The sequence below is a fragment of the Copadichromis virginalis genome, linkage group LG23 (genome assembly GCF_057382275.1).
Source record: "Copadichromis virginalis isolate Kocher_CV1m ecotype Utaka linkage group LG23, C_Virginalis_male_GT1.1, whole genome shotgun sequence".
Taxonomy (NCBI): Eukaryota; Metazoa; Chordata; class Actinopteri; order Cichliformes; family Cichlidae; genus Copadichromis; species Copadichromis virginalis.
The window spans coordinates 46,835,859-46,849,126 of record NC_140639.1 but is presented as its reverse complement, the minus strand read 5'-3'; the positions used below and the strand labels follow the sequence as shown (position 1 = coordinate 46,849,126).

At 38.5% G+C, this 13,268-nt stretch overlaps 2 protein-coding genes across 2 annotated transcripts in view; both read right to left on the bottom strand.

Moving 5' to 3' along the window:
* LOC146681826 (uncharacterized) overlaps positions 1-13,268 on the bottom strand; it is a 113,487-nt gene that overhangs the window by 35,931 nt on the left and 64,288 nt on the right. The gene's annotated exons all lie outside the window — the stretch shown is intronic.
* On the bottom strand, positions 6,836-12,737 carry LOC146681830 (cell adhesion molecule CEACAM5-like). The gene is made up of 7 exons (XM_085447392.1): positions 12,677-12,737; positions 12,122-12,409; positions 11,828-11,907; positions 11,224-11,389; positions 9,042-9,095; positions 8,882-8,950; positions 6,836-7,101 (listed from the first exon to the last, which is right to left on the bottom strand). Exons 1-7 carry the CDS (start codon positions 12,735-12,737, stop codon positions 6,986-6,988), a joined length of 834 nt encoding a protein of 277 aa, XP_085303518.1. The 3' UTR covers positions 6,836-6,985.

The window sequence follows — 13,268 nt, the reverse complement described above, 5'->3', positions numbered from 1 at the left end:
ACCTGACAATACAAACTGATTTTTCTTGTTACTGCTACAGCATCCTGTCCTGTGCTCCCTCACAGTTCAACATTAAATTAACATTCAACATTAAACTAAATGAAAAACATTGCTGGGGTTTTTGTTGTTGTTTTTTTACTCATTGATTTCTAAGGAAAGTAAAATGAAATAAAACTGAAGAAGGAACTGAATATCCCATCATGTATAAAATTAAAAGTGTATTTTATTTCAAATAAGTGAGAATAAACACCTCTGTGAGTGTAATGTGGCAAATAAAGTATGCATTGTTAATTTCAGGAGATTCGGGGTGTCCCATGAAGCAAGATTAATGGGTTATTGAGATAAGATGAACCTGAGTCAGAGCTCAAACTCTGCATCATGTTGTCACTGAAATTTTTAATCAGAATCAGAATCAGAATCAGAATGGGGTTTATTGCCAAATGTTGAGCAGGTTTACAACATTAGGAAATTGCTGCGGTGCTTCAGTGCAAACATAGTGTCATAAATAGCACTTAAATAGACATGGAAAAAAATAAGAGTAGGGATAAGAATTAAAAGTGCTACGTGGGAAGATATGTGCATGAGATATACATGAGATATATACATGAGAATAAGAATTAAGAGTGCTACGTTGAAAGTACTCCTGTTTGGATGTCTATGCAGAAAATGTTTTTTGTTTTTGTTTGTTAATTACAGCCCAAATCTGCTGACAGGTCTTTTTTTCAGAATCAGAATCAGAATCAGAATACTTTATTGATCCCTGGGGGAAATTATTTTTTGTTACAGTGCTCCATTTTAAACCAACATTAAGACAAGACAGACAATACGCTAACTAAGAATAGTACAATATATACATATATATACATACATACATACATAAGTCACTTATAAATAAATATTTGGAAAAGAAACATGTGTAGTTGTAGCAGCAAACAGTGTGTTAAGTGGATGCGTTGTACAGGGAGATGGCCACAGGCAGGAATGATTTCCTGTGTCGTTCAGTGGTGCTTTTCGGTAATCTCAGTCTCTCACTGAACGTGCTCCTGTGACTGACCAACATGTCATGGAGTGGGTGGGAGGTGTTATCCAACATTGTCTTTATCTTGGACAGCATCCGCCTCTCCGACACCACCTTGAGGGAGTCCAGCTCCATCCCCACAACATTGCTGGCCTTACGGATCAGTTTATTAAGTCTGTTGGCATCTGCGACCCTCAGCCTGCTCCCCCAGCATGCAACAGCATAGAGGATCGCACTGGCCACCACAGACTCATAGAAAATCCTCAGCATTTTCTGGCAGATGTTGAAGGACCTCAGTCGCCTCAAAAAATAGAGACGACTCTGGCCCTTCCTGTAAAGTGCTGTGGTGTTTTTAGCCCAGTCCAGTTTATTGTCAATGTGTACTCCAAGGTATTTATAGTCCTCCACAATGTCAACACTGACCCCCTGGATTGAAACAGGGGTCAAGTGTTTCCTGGTCTTCCTGAAGTCCACGATCAGTTCCTTGGTCTTTGCCACGTTGAGCTGCAGATGATTCTGCTCACACCACGTGACAAAGGAGTCGACCACAGCCCGAATAAAGAATACTTTATTCATCCCGAGGGAAATTAATATTAATATTGCTATTAACTATAACTATTAAATTTTTTTTGGATAAATCAGCGTTTTTATTGTCTGACCGTTTATCATGAAGAATAGTGTTTATTATTATTGATAGAGGGAGTGAGCGGCAGCGCCCTCTGCAGTTTGTGTGAAGTGCAAAAGCTTACAGCACCTGGTATTCCCAGGCGGTCTCCCATTGAAGTACTGACCAGGACTGACCCTGCTTAGCTTCCGAGATCAGACGAGAGTAGCAAATGGGTGCAAGCAAGCCGCTGCCACACCCACTTGCCACAGCAGATGCCCCCGATTTATGGTAAGTGAATGTGTTTAATTGTAGGCAGGGACATTACTGGATATTCTTGTCTAATTGCTACGGAAGAATATTTATTTTATTATTTTACATTTACAATTTTTTTTTTCCTGGGGTCCCTGTGACACCCCATTGAAGAGCCGTAGGCTGTGGATCTCTTAAGATCTCACTGTTGGGTTTGTAAGGCCATGTTACTTCTAAATTTCTATCTTGTTCAAAGAGACGATATAAAACAAAGTTCTAAGCTAATCGACCTTAATGTTCTCCTTTTTTAAAAATAAGGATCGATAAGAGAATAGATAAAGAATCGAATCGTTAAACAGAATCGAAAATGGAATCGGAATCGTGAAAATCTTATCAATACCCATCCCTAGCAATCATCCTTCGCACTTTTTGTCACTCTAAAACTGCAACAAATGATCAGTTACTGTTTTAACATTAATTTCATTATCTTGTTAGGGAAGTACAATTAAAAGTTATTAATCGTACTTTCAGTATTTAAACACAATAACACTAGATTTACTAAACCTGCGCAAATTTGCGTAACTTCTCTGAACCCAACACCTACTAGAATTACTGACTTTTTATTTTCTGGTGCAAGTCCCGAGGTGTTATTCACCCCCTGCTGAGATTTTCACAGGTCCTCAGCTCATTTCTCCACCTGCTTTTGTTGTGCAAACCACCCATTATCGGTGAGGCCTGGCACATTTGCATTTGTTTACTCATAGTAGCTCAGATCCAAGGCAGGCCAAACCTCTGTGTTACAATCTTCAGAAATGCCTGCCGTATCTCTACAAAATATCCCACACACTGACTAACCTGCAAATATGAAAGACACACATTCACAATATACATCGTTCCTGCATTCAGCAGTGGAGTTCCTTGACTCTCAGCACAGATCTTCTATTGTTCCATTGTGACTGTGTATGTGCAGTGTTGGGAAGGTTACTTTTAAAATGTATTCCACTACAGATTACAGATTACATGCCCCAAAATGTATTTTGTAATGTAATTCTGTTACGTTACTCAATGAGAGTAACGTATTCTGAATACTTTGGATTACTTAACATATTATCATGCTGTTTACAGCTACATGAATGTGATTTATTACTATTACTGAAGGTCTGCGGCTCAAACGTCGGGTTCTGTGTCGGGCTCATAGCCGAAAAATAACTTTACTTTGTTGTCTGGGTCAAGTTTGCTAATGAGAGACAGAGAGAGGCGTTGAAAGGCTGCTCCAACGAAACTTATTGTTTCGGAGGAAAACACGAACACAGTGTACAGTCGAGTCTTAATAGCTTACTTAGAACTGGGCTCGTCAGGCACTCTTTTTGGCTGCAGTGGTTATTATTTTATTTACATGCTTCCAGCTCCCGTTTTTGCTCGATGACAACTCGTACTTTTCCTTTTTCTCCCTCCTCGCGCTCACAGACACATAACGTGTATGGCAGTCCATTCTCCCTGCAGCACGGACTACACTGCCCATGAGGCTACATCCTTTAGGGCTATACCTGTAGCATTCTGCCTATTAGCTTAGCACAACAACAACAACAAAAAGGCGCTCTCTCACCCAGGAAACACGCAGAGAGAGCGCGTCACCCTGTAACCATGGCAACCGTAACGCTGCCGCCTGGAACAACAGAACGTAGCTGTCAAACAAAACCCAAACAGTCCTGACCCGCGACAATATGAAACAGGAAAATACCGCAGTGTAATCCATTTATTTCAACAAAGTAACTGTATTCTAAATACCACCTTTTTAAACAGTAATTGTAACGGAATACAGTTACTCATATTTTGTATTTTAAATACGTAACGGCGGTACATGTATTCCGTTACTCCCCAACACTGTGTATGTGTAGGAGTGGCATTGCATTCCCCATTCACACAGTACACGGCAACCAATCCAGACAACTTTTGGATCAAGTTCTGGATGGCCACTGACTTGGAGACCAAATATGTCTGCAGTGCATCTCCTTACTTGGGAAAGGACCCCAGTTGTCAGAAGGGAGAGAGGCTGGCAGAGAACGTGGTCATGAAACTGATGGAGCCGTTTTTGGATGATGGGAGAAATGTCACAACGGTCAATTTCTTTACTTCACTGTTGCACAGACTGTTGCAGTGCAAAAAAACAATACTGGGCACAGTGTATAAAGTCCGGCGTGAACTTCCTCAATTTGAAAAAGACACTGCACAGTGAGAGGTACTCTCCACTTCCGTGTTTAAAAGCGGCAGTGTCTCCTTGACAATTTATGCACCTAAACCCCCCCAAAAAAACACAAGACTGTGTGTGTTCTAATTTCCATGCACCAAGACGTGACGATCGGTGACGGCAGAAAGAGGAAACCCAACACAATAACAGACTATAACCACATGAAGGTATGTGAATGTGTGTATAATTTTACACTAGTGCTACAATGTCTTCTGATGTGTGCTATATAGGCCTATAGAAAAAAAGCACACATACTCATGACTCTCTCTCTCTGCTTTTACAGTGTGGTGTAGACGTGTTGGACCAAATGGTGCGGATGTATTTCATAAGAGCAGCAACACGCAGGTGGCCAGTAGCAGTTTTCTACAATATGCTGGACCTGGCGGCGGTGAATGCCTACATTTTGTACAATTTGTGCCGATTCAGGCAGCACAAGGAAATATTAGCACAGAGGCAGGCTGCTGAAGCTGCTGCAGCTGCTGCGGCTGTAAAGACAACGCAGTGCCAGGTGCAAGAGAGCTGCAAGAGAAATCGCAGCAGGTTTACCTGTGCAACATGTCACAAATTCACCTGTGCCAAATGCAGGGATGATGGACACTGGGTCTGCAAACGCTGTAAAGTTTGAAACACTTTGAAATAAAACAGACTTGTGCACCCATATTTTGCGAATGTGTGTCTTTTGTATACGGCAGGAATTTCTGTAGGTTGTAACACAGAGGTTTGGCCTGCCTTGGTTGGATCTGAGTAAACAAATGCCAATGTTGCACGCGCACACACACACACACACACACACACACACACACACACACACACACACACACACACACACACACACACGCAGCAAATCTGTATTTATTTGTCCCACAAGTGGAAAATCTGCATTGTTATTGCAGAAAAGTGGACAGTGCAAGACAAAAGCAGCAAAAATGAAAACTGCACAAAGAGCACAGTATAGAAAGTGCACTATACAAACAATCTGGAAACATAAATATGGACACGTGTATTGAAAATATATCTATATATAGGGATTGACAAGAAGTAATATTGCATATGAGAATTATTGCACATAGAATCTACCAAGGTGTATCGTAGGCTACTATACATCTATAGTAACATCAAACGACCAGTGGGTGGCAGGGTATAGACACATCAGTGCCCAGTGTAGTGGTTTATGTGCAAGTATACCATCAACACTGACACAAATACAAGCACACAGCCTTTGAATAGCTGTCCACTGTAGTGACCAGTATGTGTGCAAAGGGCTAAACGTGGCTTCTGAATTTCCTGTGCAATTCTTCATCACTACAGAGTTCTGCACACAGTGTTGGGGAGTAACGTAATACATGTATTGTATTTAAAATACAAAATATGAGTAACTGTATTCCGTTACAGTTACCATTTAAAAAGGTGTTATTCAGAATACAGTTACTTTGTTGAAATAAAGGGAGTGCACGGCTGTGTTTTCCTGTTTCATATGTTCGGCTGTCCCCTCTCTATTTTTGGTAATTCCACGTCGGTGGAAACCCAAACAAAACTCACATTAAGAGGCTCTAATGCCTGTGTCTCAATCTCGTGGCCCATGTCACCTACAGCCCACATAATGACTTGAAGAAATATTTATAAAATTGATTATTAAAAAAATTATTTAATATGAAGGCAATAGGCAAAGTGTTACAGGCATCGCCCTAACGAATGTAGCCTCATGGGTAAGCTGAATGTAGCCCAGTTGTAAGTAAGCTGCTAACACGCAACTGTACACTGTGTTCATGTTTTTCTCCAAAACAATAAGTTCAGTTAGAGCAGCTTTTCTCTGGCTCCCGCTAGCAAAGTTGATCCAGACAACAAAGAAAAGCTAGTTTTCGGCTACGAGCTCAACACGGAACCCAACGTATTAGCCAGAGGTCCCTTTACTACGGTTCGGAGCCACGAACCTGTTTTATATTCGCGCAGAATAGTTTTCTATATGAGATCACTGCAAAAAGTGCAGCTTTACCTAATGTGCACCTACTGTTACTCATTTATATTAAGAATTAAAAATCTAGTTGGTATTGGTATGGCGAGTAACCTGCAGTAATAGTAATAAGTCACACAGCAATAGTACATTCATGTAGTTGTAAAAAGCATGATAATATATTAAGTAATCCAAAGTATTCAGAATACGTTACTCTCATTGAGTAACGTAACAGAATACATTACAAAATACATTTTGGGGCATGTATTCTGTAATCTGTAGTGGAATACATTTTAAAAGTAACCTCCCCAACACTGTCTGCACATAACCTGAGATTGTATTATGACTATATAATGTTTATACATTAATATTATATTATATGAAGAATTGCTGATGATGCATTAAATAAAGACTGATGACAAAGGTGCTTATGACAGCTTTTGATGCATCACAGATGTAGCAGTTTTTAATGAGTAGATTAAAAATCAAAACATATAACCACAATAAATCTACTCTGTTGTTAGCTACCCACAACAAATAAAGATCATTTTGTTTTTCTAATTTTCCATATTCATTGAAACAACGTTTCTCAAGTTGTTTGTCTTCAGGCTTGTTGGTTTGGATATGCCATGTCCTTCACTTTTCTTTGTGAAAAGACTTTCTCATCATTGTGTTTCCATTTTAAGGTCAATTTTTTGCCCAGCTTGGTTTCAGACAAACAATAAAGATACTACCTGTTGCACCATACAGGTCAAAAACATCCTGGGAATCTTTGAATCAGACAGAAAGAAAAAAAATGCCAGAAAGATTACATAAGTCATTGAAGTCTTGAAGGGTCTAACAGCCAAGATGAACTGGTCTAGAGGAAAAAAGTAGAGGTATTAACAGCTTGTTGTCTGAATAATGATTACATTATATCCTGTTGTCTCCCTCCAGACCACAGTCTGCACAGAAGTCAGGCTCCGGGACGCTACCAACCGGCTGCTTCTGATGATGATGTTGCTGTTTCAGTGGAAGCTCATCCTTATCTGTTAACACAAGATTACATGTCAGACTTGCAGAATTAAAGCCATAGCTCAGTATTTTAGGTAAAAAGCAAATTCTGCTATGAATAGCACCATAGGTTTGATAGTATTTGGTCAGCTACAAAAAAATACAAAATTTTTTAATTTGAATGAGCATAGTGCAGAGAATGGACACTGTGGTGGTGTTTGCAGGGTTTGTGAATTTGGATTGCTTTGTGCAGTGTTGGGCAAGTTACTTTTAAAAAGTAATCAGTTATATTTAATAGTTACTTCTTCAAAAAAGTAAATAAGTTAGTAACTGAGTTACAATATTATAAAAGTAACTAATTACTAGGAAAAGTAACTATTGTGGTACTTTAAAAAATGTTTAACCCTCTGGGGTCCAGGCTATAATGGCTGTTTTTGACTACTTTTGATTTTACCTCCACATTTCACCTTTAAAAAGTATTTATCTTGCCTTGTTTGGTATCAATCTTTTCAGCACAATCTTACATGTCTGGATTTACAATTATGTTTTCATTTTGACATGCTGTATTAACATAATTAATGCACAATCTAAAATCAGACAAAAACATAAAATCAGAGTTGAAAAAGGTTATATTTTTTACTGTAACAAACACAAAAAGTAACAAATCATTTTTGTAGCTTGAAATGCATATATGAATTGTACATTGTAAAGCTGTAGCTCCTAAAACTTCCCCCTCTTCCTAAACAACCAAATGCCATGTTGCCATATCATGTTTTGATTGGTCGAAGTGGTACATTTTTCCACCAATAGGAAAGAGTGTTTTTGCAAGACCCTGAGATACTTAAACTCCTCCAGCTGGGGCAGTAAGTCGTCCCTGTCCCGGAGTTGGCACTCCACCCTTTTCCGGCTGAGGACCATGGCCTCAGACTTGGAGGTGCTGATTCTCATTTCTGCCGCTTCACACTGAACTGCAAACTGCTTCAGTGTGAGCTGGAGGCCATCAACCAGCGCACCCTCACTATACGTTTAAGCATCCTAGGTCTGTCCAGCAACTCCTCCACCATCTGATCCGACTTACCAATACATGGTGATCAGGTGACAGCTCACCACCCCTCTTTACCTGAGTGTCCAAAACATATGGCTGCAGTCTGATGATGCAAATAAATCATGGATTTATAGATCATCAATCTGTGGCCTAGGTGTCCTGGTGCCACGTCCACTTATGGAGACCCTCATGTTCAAACATGGTGTTTGTTATGGACAAACTGTGGTTTGCACACACTGCCACCCAGTACACACTTCTCTACGGTGCCTCCTGCAGGTGGTGTAGCCTACAGGAGGGTCCCCATGGACTAAGGCCACCAGGCGCTCGCCTTCAGGCACTCTCTCTGCGCCTGGCTCCAGGGCAGGGCCCCGGTAACCCTATTCTGGGGAGGGTGAACTGCTCCCTGGATCTTCGACTACTCTTTGTCTGGTTCCTCACACAGGACCAATTTGCCATGGAAGACCATACCAGCGGGCAAAAGCAAAAGACAATGTAGCCCTTGGGATCCCTGAGAAACACAAACACCTCCTCCTAGATAAGGTAGCGATTCCCCCTCGGTGGCAGAAGAAGAACAATAAATATGTTTTAAAGCCTTTTTTGCCATCTCACTATATGCACTGTAATAATGGAGATTACAATAACACAATAAATTGACAAACATGCCTGTGTTTTCATGCAAAGTGCCACAGGCTGGAGTTTGCTTGTAACAATAATAATAATAATAATAATAATAATAATAATAATAATAATAATAATAATAATAATCTTACCCTTTATGACTTTTGCTTTTTTATGAGTACAGCAAACAATGGCAGTGAGGATCACCAACAGAAGAATACCTGATGGGGAAAGACAAAAACAACAGTGAACTATGCATGTAAAAAACAGTGAATTTGTGTTTTATTTCAGCATAACTGTAACATAACATACCTGCTCCACTGCGCACTGGAATACAGACGTCAGTGTCACATACATCAGGGAAAACTTCAAAATAATACAAGAAGAAAAATGTATTTGTAGATGTTTATGATAAAATGGTCATTTCAGCACATAATATTCACAAGGCTTTAAGCATTTGTGATAAACTGGCTGATTACAGAAACACTGCAAGCAAAGAGCATGTTTACCTCAGCTTTTTGATATCTTTCCATATACAGTATGAACCTGCTTAGGAGTTCAGGTTAATGCTGAGATGGAACTCCGGCAGAGGTTAAAGTCAAAAAAGGGTTTTTTATTAACCCCATGATCCAGAATTGTGGTGTGACCAAATTTGCAGGTCTCCATATAGGCTTGCTCCACCCCCTTTCCCGTGTTTGATGTTAGCTCATCAACCAAGGTAATGGGAGCAGCAGCCACTCAGAAAACAGAGATTAAATCATACATACATAACAATGTAAACTAAAATGTGCGCACTTATTTTAGAATACAGTATTATGTGATTGTATAAGTAAATACATTTAAACCAAAACCAATTCTTTATTACCCTGTAAATTAAATCCTATATTTAATAAAAGAAAAATGTGAGTGTAGTGTTATGTGTAAGCCTCTGTAACACTCATGTTTGACAGATATTACCACAGTGCGGCTGTAACTGCAGCCATCACAAATGCTTATCCTCCAGAAATTTGGATAAAAAAATGTTTTGATATTTAGATTCTTTCTTCCAAGTTGAATTTAAAATGGCGAAACAGTTTTAAAATTGTTATGTTTTTTAAAAATCGTATCTATTTTTTTCTTGGTGGTGCACCCTGGATATTCACATAATGATATTGTTTTTGTGTTGGTTTCTGATTTAAAAAAAAAAAGAATACTAAAATGACACAATTTATTCTTGTCTATCGAGGATAAAAATGACTTGCTTAGACCTTAGGAAGTTATTGCTACGGTGGCCCTGATCAAACAGACTACACCATTACTGAGCTTGCGGATCAGTTTATTGAGTGATTTTTGCATCTGCAAACCTCAACCTGCTGCCCCATCACGCAATCCTCTGTGCTGTTACGTTCTGGGGCAGCAGGTTGAGGGTTGCAGATGCAAAATGACTCAATAAACTGATCCACAAGCCCAGTAATTTTGTGGGGATGGAGTTGGACTCCCTTCAGGTGGTGTCAGAGAGGCGGCTGTTGTCCAAGATAAGAACAATGCTGGATGCACTCTTTGACCTGCTGGCCAGTCACAGGAGATTACCCGAATGCACCGCTTAACAACACAGGAAATCATTCCTGCCCGTGGATATCTCCCTGTACATCTTGTCCATCGAGCGCACAGTACACAGTGCAATAGTTCCATCCTTTGGCACACAGCACAAAAAAACAAGTTTTACAGTTTAGAGTAAAATGCCATATAAATTTCATCTCTGTAATATTCTGGATATTTGTATATATTAGAGCTATTTCTTATATTTTGTAATATATTGTAATAATTATTTTAGTTCAGTCTGTCACTGTTCTCATTGTCTTGCAGCAACTGTTACAACATAATTACCTCAGGATTAATAAAGTATTTTGACCCTGATTAAATGGAAAATGCTGCAAAAATATAAATCGATAAAAGTTCAATATAACACAATGGAAACAGATAAAATATAATAGAAAAAAACCCACAAATCTGAGCAAACACAACACTGGAAGTCTTTCTAGAGAGACAATAAGATGACAGAACAGCTACAGAAGTAACAGAAACTAAAACATGAAGGACTGCACTGAGACATGCTCGAAAGACATGGAGAATTCGCCTGTGCTGTGATTCTATATTTATATTATACATTACTGTCGATAGATCTTTGCTATTGGCTGTTTACTGTTAGCTTGTCACAGTTTTTCTGTTTGCTTTGTTTGTTTGTTTTTTTACTTTTTCGTCCCAGTTACTTTGAGAGAGCATTTTGTGAGAATAATGTACAATAAGATACAACTTTTAAACTGAAAAAATCATTGACAATCAGCAGATATTTTTATAATTCCAAATAGTGTTTCAGGGCAAAAGCTTTAAAATAAAAGGAGAAGAAAAGTATCTTGTTAGCATATGAGTTAAATAAAATGACGACTTCAGTTGATGAACATTTGGAAAAAGGCACATTTGAAGATTTGTGCACTTGATAGCACATAATACTTACCAGGCTTATAGCAGTTTTGTTGAACAGGCAGACTGATCTCAGAGCTGATGATGTTAGAAACATTGCAAGAGAAATGGCCGTTTGCCACGTCTTTGGCTACTCTCATCACCGTCTTCCCTTTTTCTGCCAACCGTTTAGCATTCATTAACCATTCGATCGTGTCATCCTGTGGGAGAAAACTCAATGTGTGGATTAATTGAAGGTTTTGAGTGTAAGTCTAACATAAAAAGCCAAACTTGGCTAAACTTAGTAAAATATTTATCTTTTCCTACACTCTGGTTAATTCCACAGCCTATATAATTAAGTAATAGACGCATAGAGACTCAAACTGTGCTGAAACAACATTTGTGAGTGGACGCTTATTGACAGCACAGGTAAAAACTTGAATTAGTTTCAGTAGATGAGAAATGAGGCCTTTGTCTACATAATCTTCAGCAGTTTAATTATGAGTAAGCTACTTAATGCTCAAAATGAAATTTAAATAATGTAAATATAAGTAAAACATTACATGTGTAACACACACACACACACACACACACATATATATATATATATATATATATATATATACATATGAAGCATAAAATGTAAATATTGTACTGACCTGACCAATATTGCAACTAAAACTGACATTTTTTTGTGCCTCAATACACGTCATCGTCACTTTGGGCTTCTTCACGGGGTCTGAGCAAAGAAAATTTATATCAACATTATATAAACTAATGCTGATAATAACAAGTACTGTTGATTGATAAAACTGAACAGTAACTTTAAAATAAAAGCAAACACTTAATCACAGAGTGTGACTGGAACAGCTTCTGATACATTAGCACACTTGGTTGTTGTTATAGAAGAAGTACAAACACAATAAATATATGTATAATGTGTTGTTACTTACCTAATACACATAAACGCACACTTGGTAAATGTCCCACATTTAGTCCATCTGCATTGGTAACCTCTGGGATGTATCGTCCTGACATGTCTTTGGTCAGTCGTGTCAGCTTCAGTGATCCAGTTGAATCCACATAATAATTTTTCCCCGTGATCACATATTTACCTCTGCGATAAAAGATTATGGTTCTGTCCTTGAACCATCTCAGGTTAGCTGACTCCTTCAACTCATGTTTAAGGGGCACAGTAAAGCTTGAGCCTGTTGCAGCATAAACACAATCATCCTGAGAGCCTTTGAAACAGAAAAGAAGGTGAGGAATCAGATGATATAATCAGATAATATTAGAAAAGCAAATTATGTGTTTGTAATTGCTTAAGAACTACAAAACCTTAACTTTTTTATTTAAAAAACAAGAAAAAAATATAAGATAGATAGATAGATAGATAGATAGATAGATAGATAGATAGATAGATAGATAGATAAAATCATAATCAGTAAGATTGGATTTTAGAGCTAAAAAATAAACCAGACAGAATAATAAGATTATTTGTACCGTACCTGAGGAAGCACTGAAGTAGCAGCAGAGCAAAAACACAGCAATGGTGGCAGCAGAAACCATCTTCTTCACTAATCTAATCACACGGGGCTAAAAAGAGCCGCCACTTTGCAGTATCAGTGTTATTTCCTGCCAAAGCGCAGTAACATTACATATGCATGTGTGCCATCATACAAGTGTATGTATGTGCATGTATGGTTTTAAAAGGAAATGACCAAAGAGGCCTCATCTACTTTCACAAACCAAACACTCAGAACACAGACTGTGCATTTTGGTTTAGCTTTTTGCTTCAGAAAGCAAACATAAATATAGCCAAAAGATTCTCAACAGGTAACCAACAAATCAAATGCTAAACTACTATAAAATATACATTAATGTTTTGAAATAAATTGTTTTCATAAACCTGAATGTATAAACTGATTTATCTTGTGGCTGCCATAGAATCCTATCATTTGAACCTGATTTGTTTGGCCTTACTCAACCAGCAGAATGGCCGATCTGGAGGCAACGTTTTTCCTGCTTTTGAGTTGCTACTAAACTGGACCAAGAGACAAACAATATGTTAAGGATAATTCGTATAAAATGTTTGAGCCC

What these genes read in the sequence shown, in the direction of transcription:
- LOC146681830 (XM_085447392.1), bottom strand. Translation starts at nt 12,737, where the DNA reads ATGGTTTCTGCTGCCACCATTGCTGTGTTTTTGCTCTGCTGCTACTTC. An exon ending in TCCAGTGCGCAGTGGAGCAG is followed by an intron (nt 8,951 to 9,041) that starts GTATGTTATGTT and finishes TTTCCCCATCAG; the next exon opens with GTATTCTTCTGTTGGTGATC. An exon ending in AAAAGCAAAAGTCATAAAGG is followed by an intron (nt 7,102 to 8,881) that starts GTAAGATTATTA and finishes TTGTGTTAACAG; the next exon opens with ATAAGGATGAGCTTCCACTG.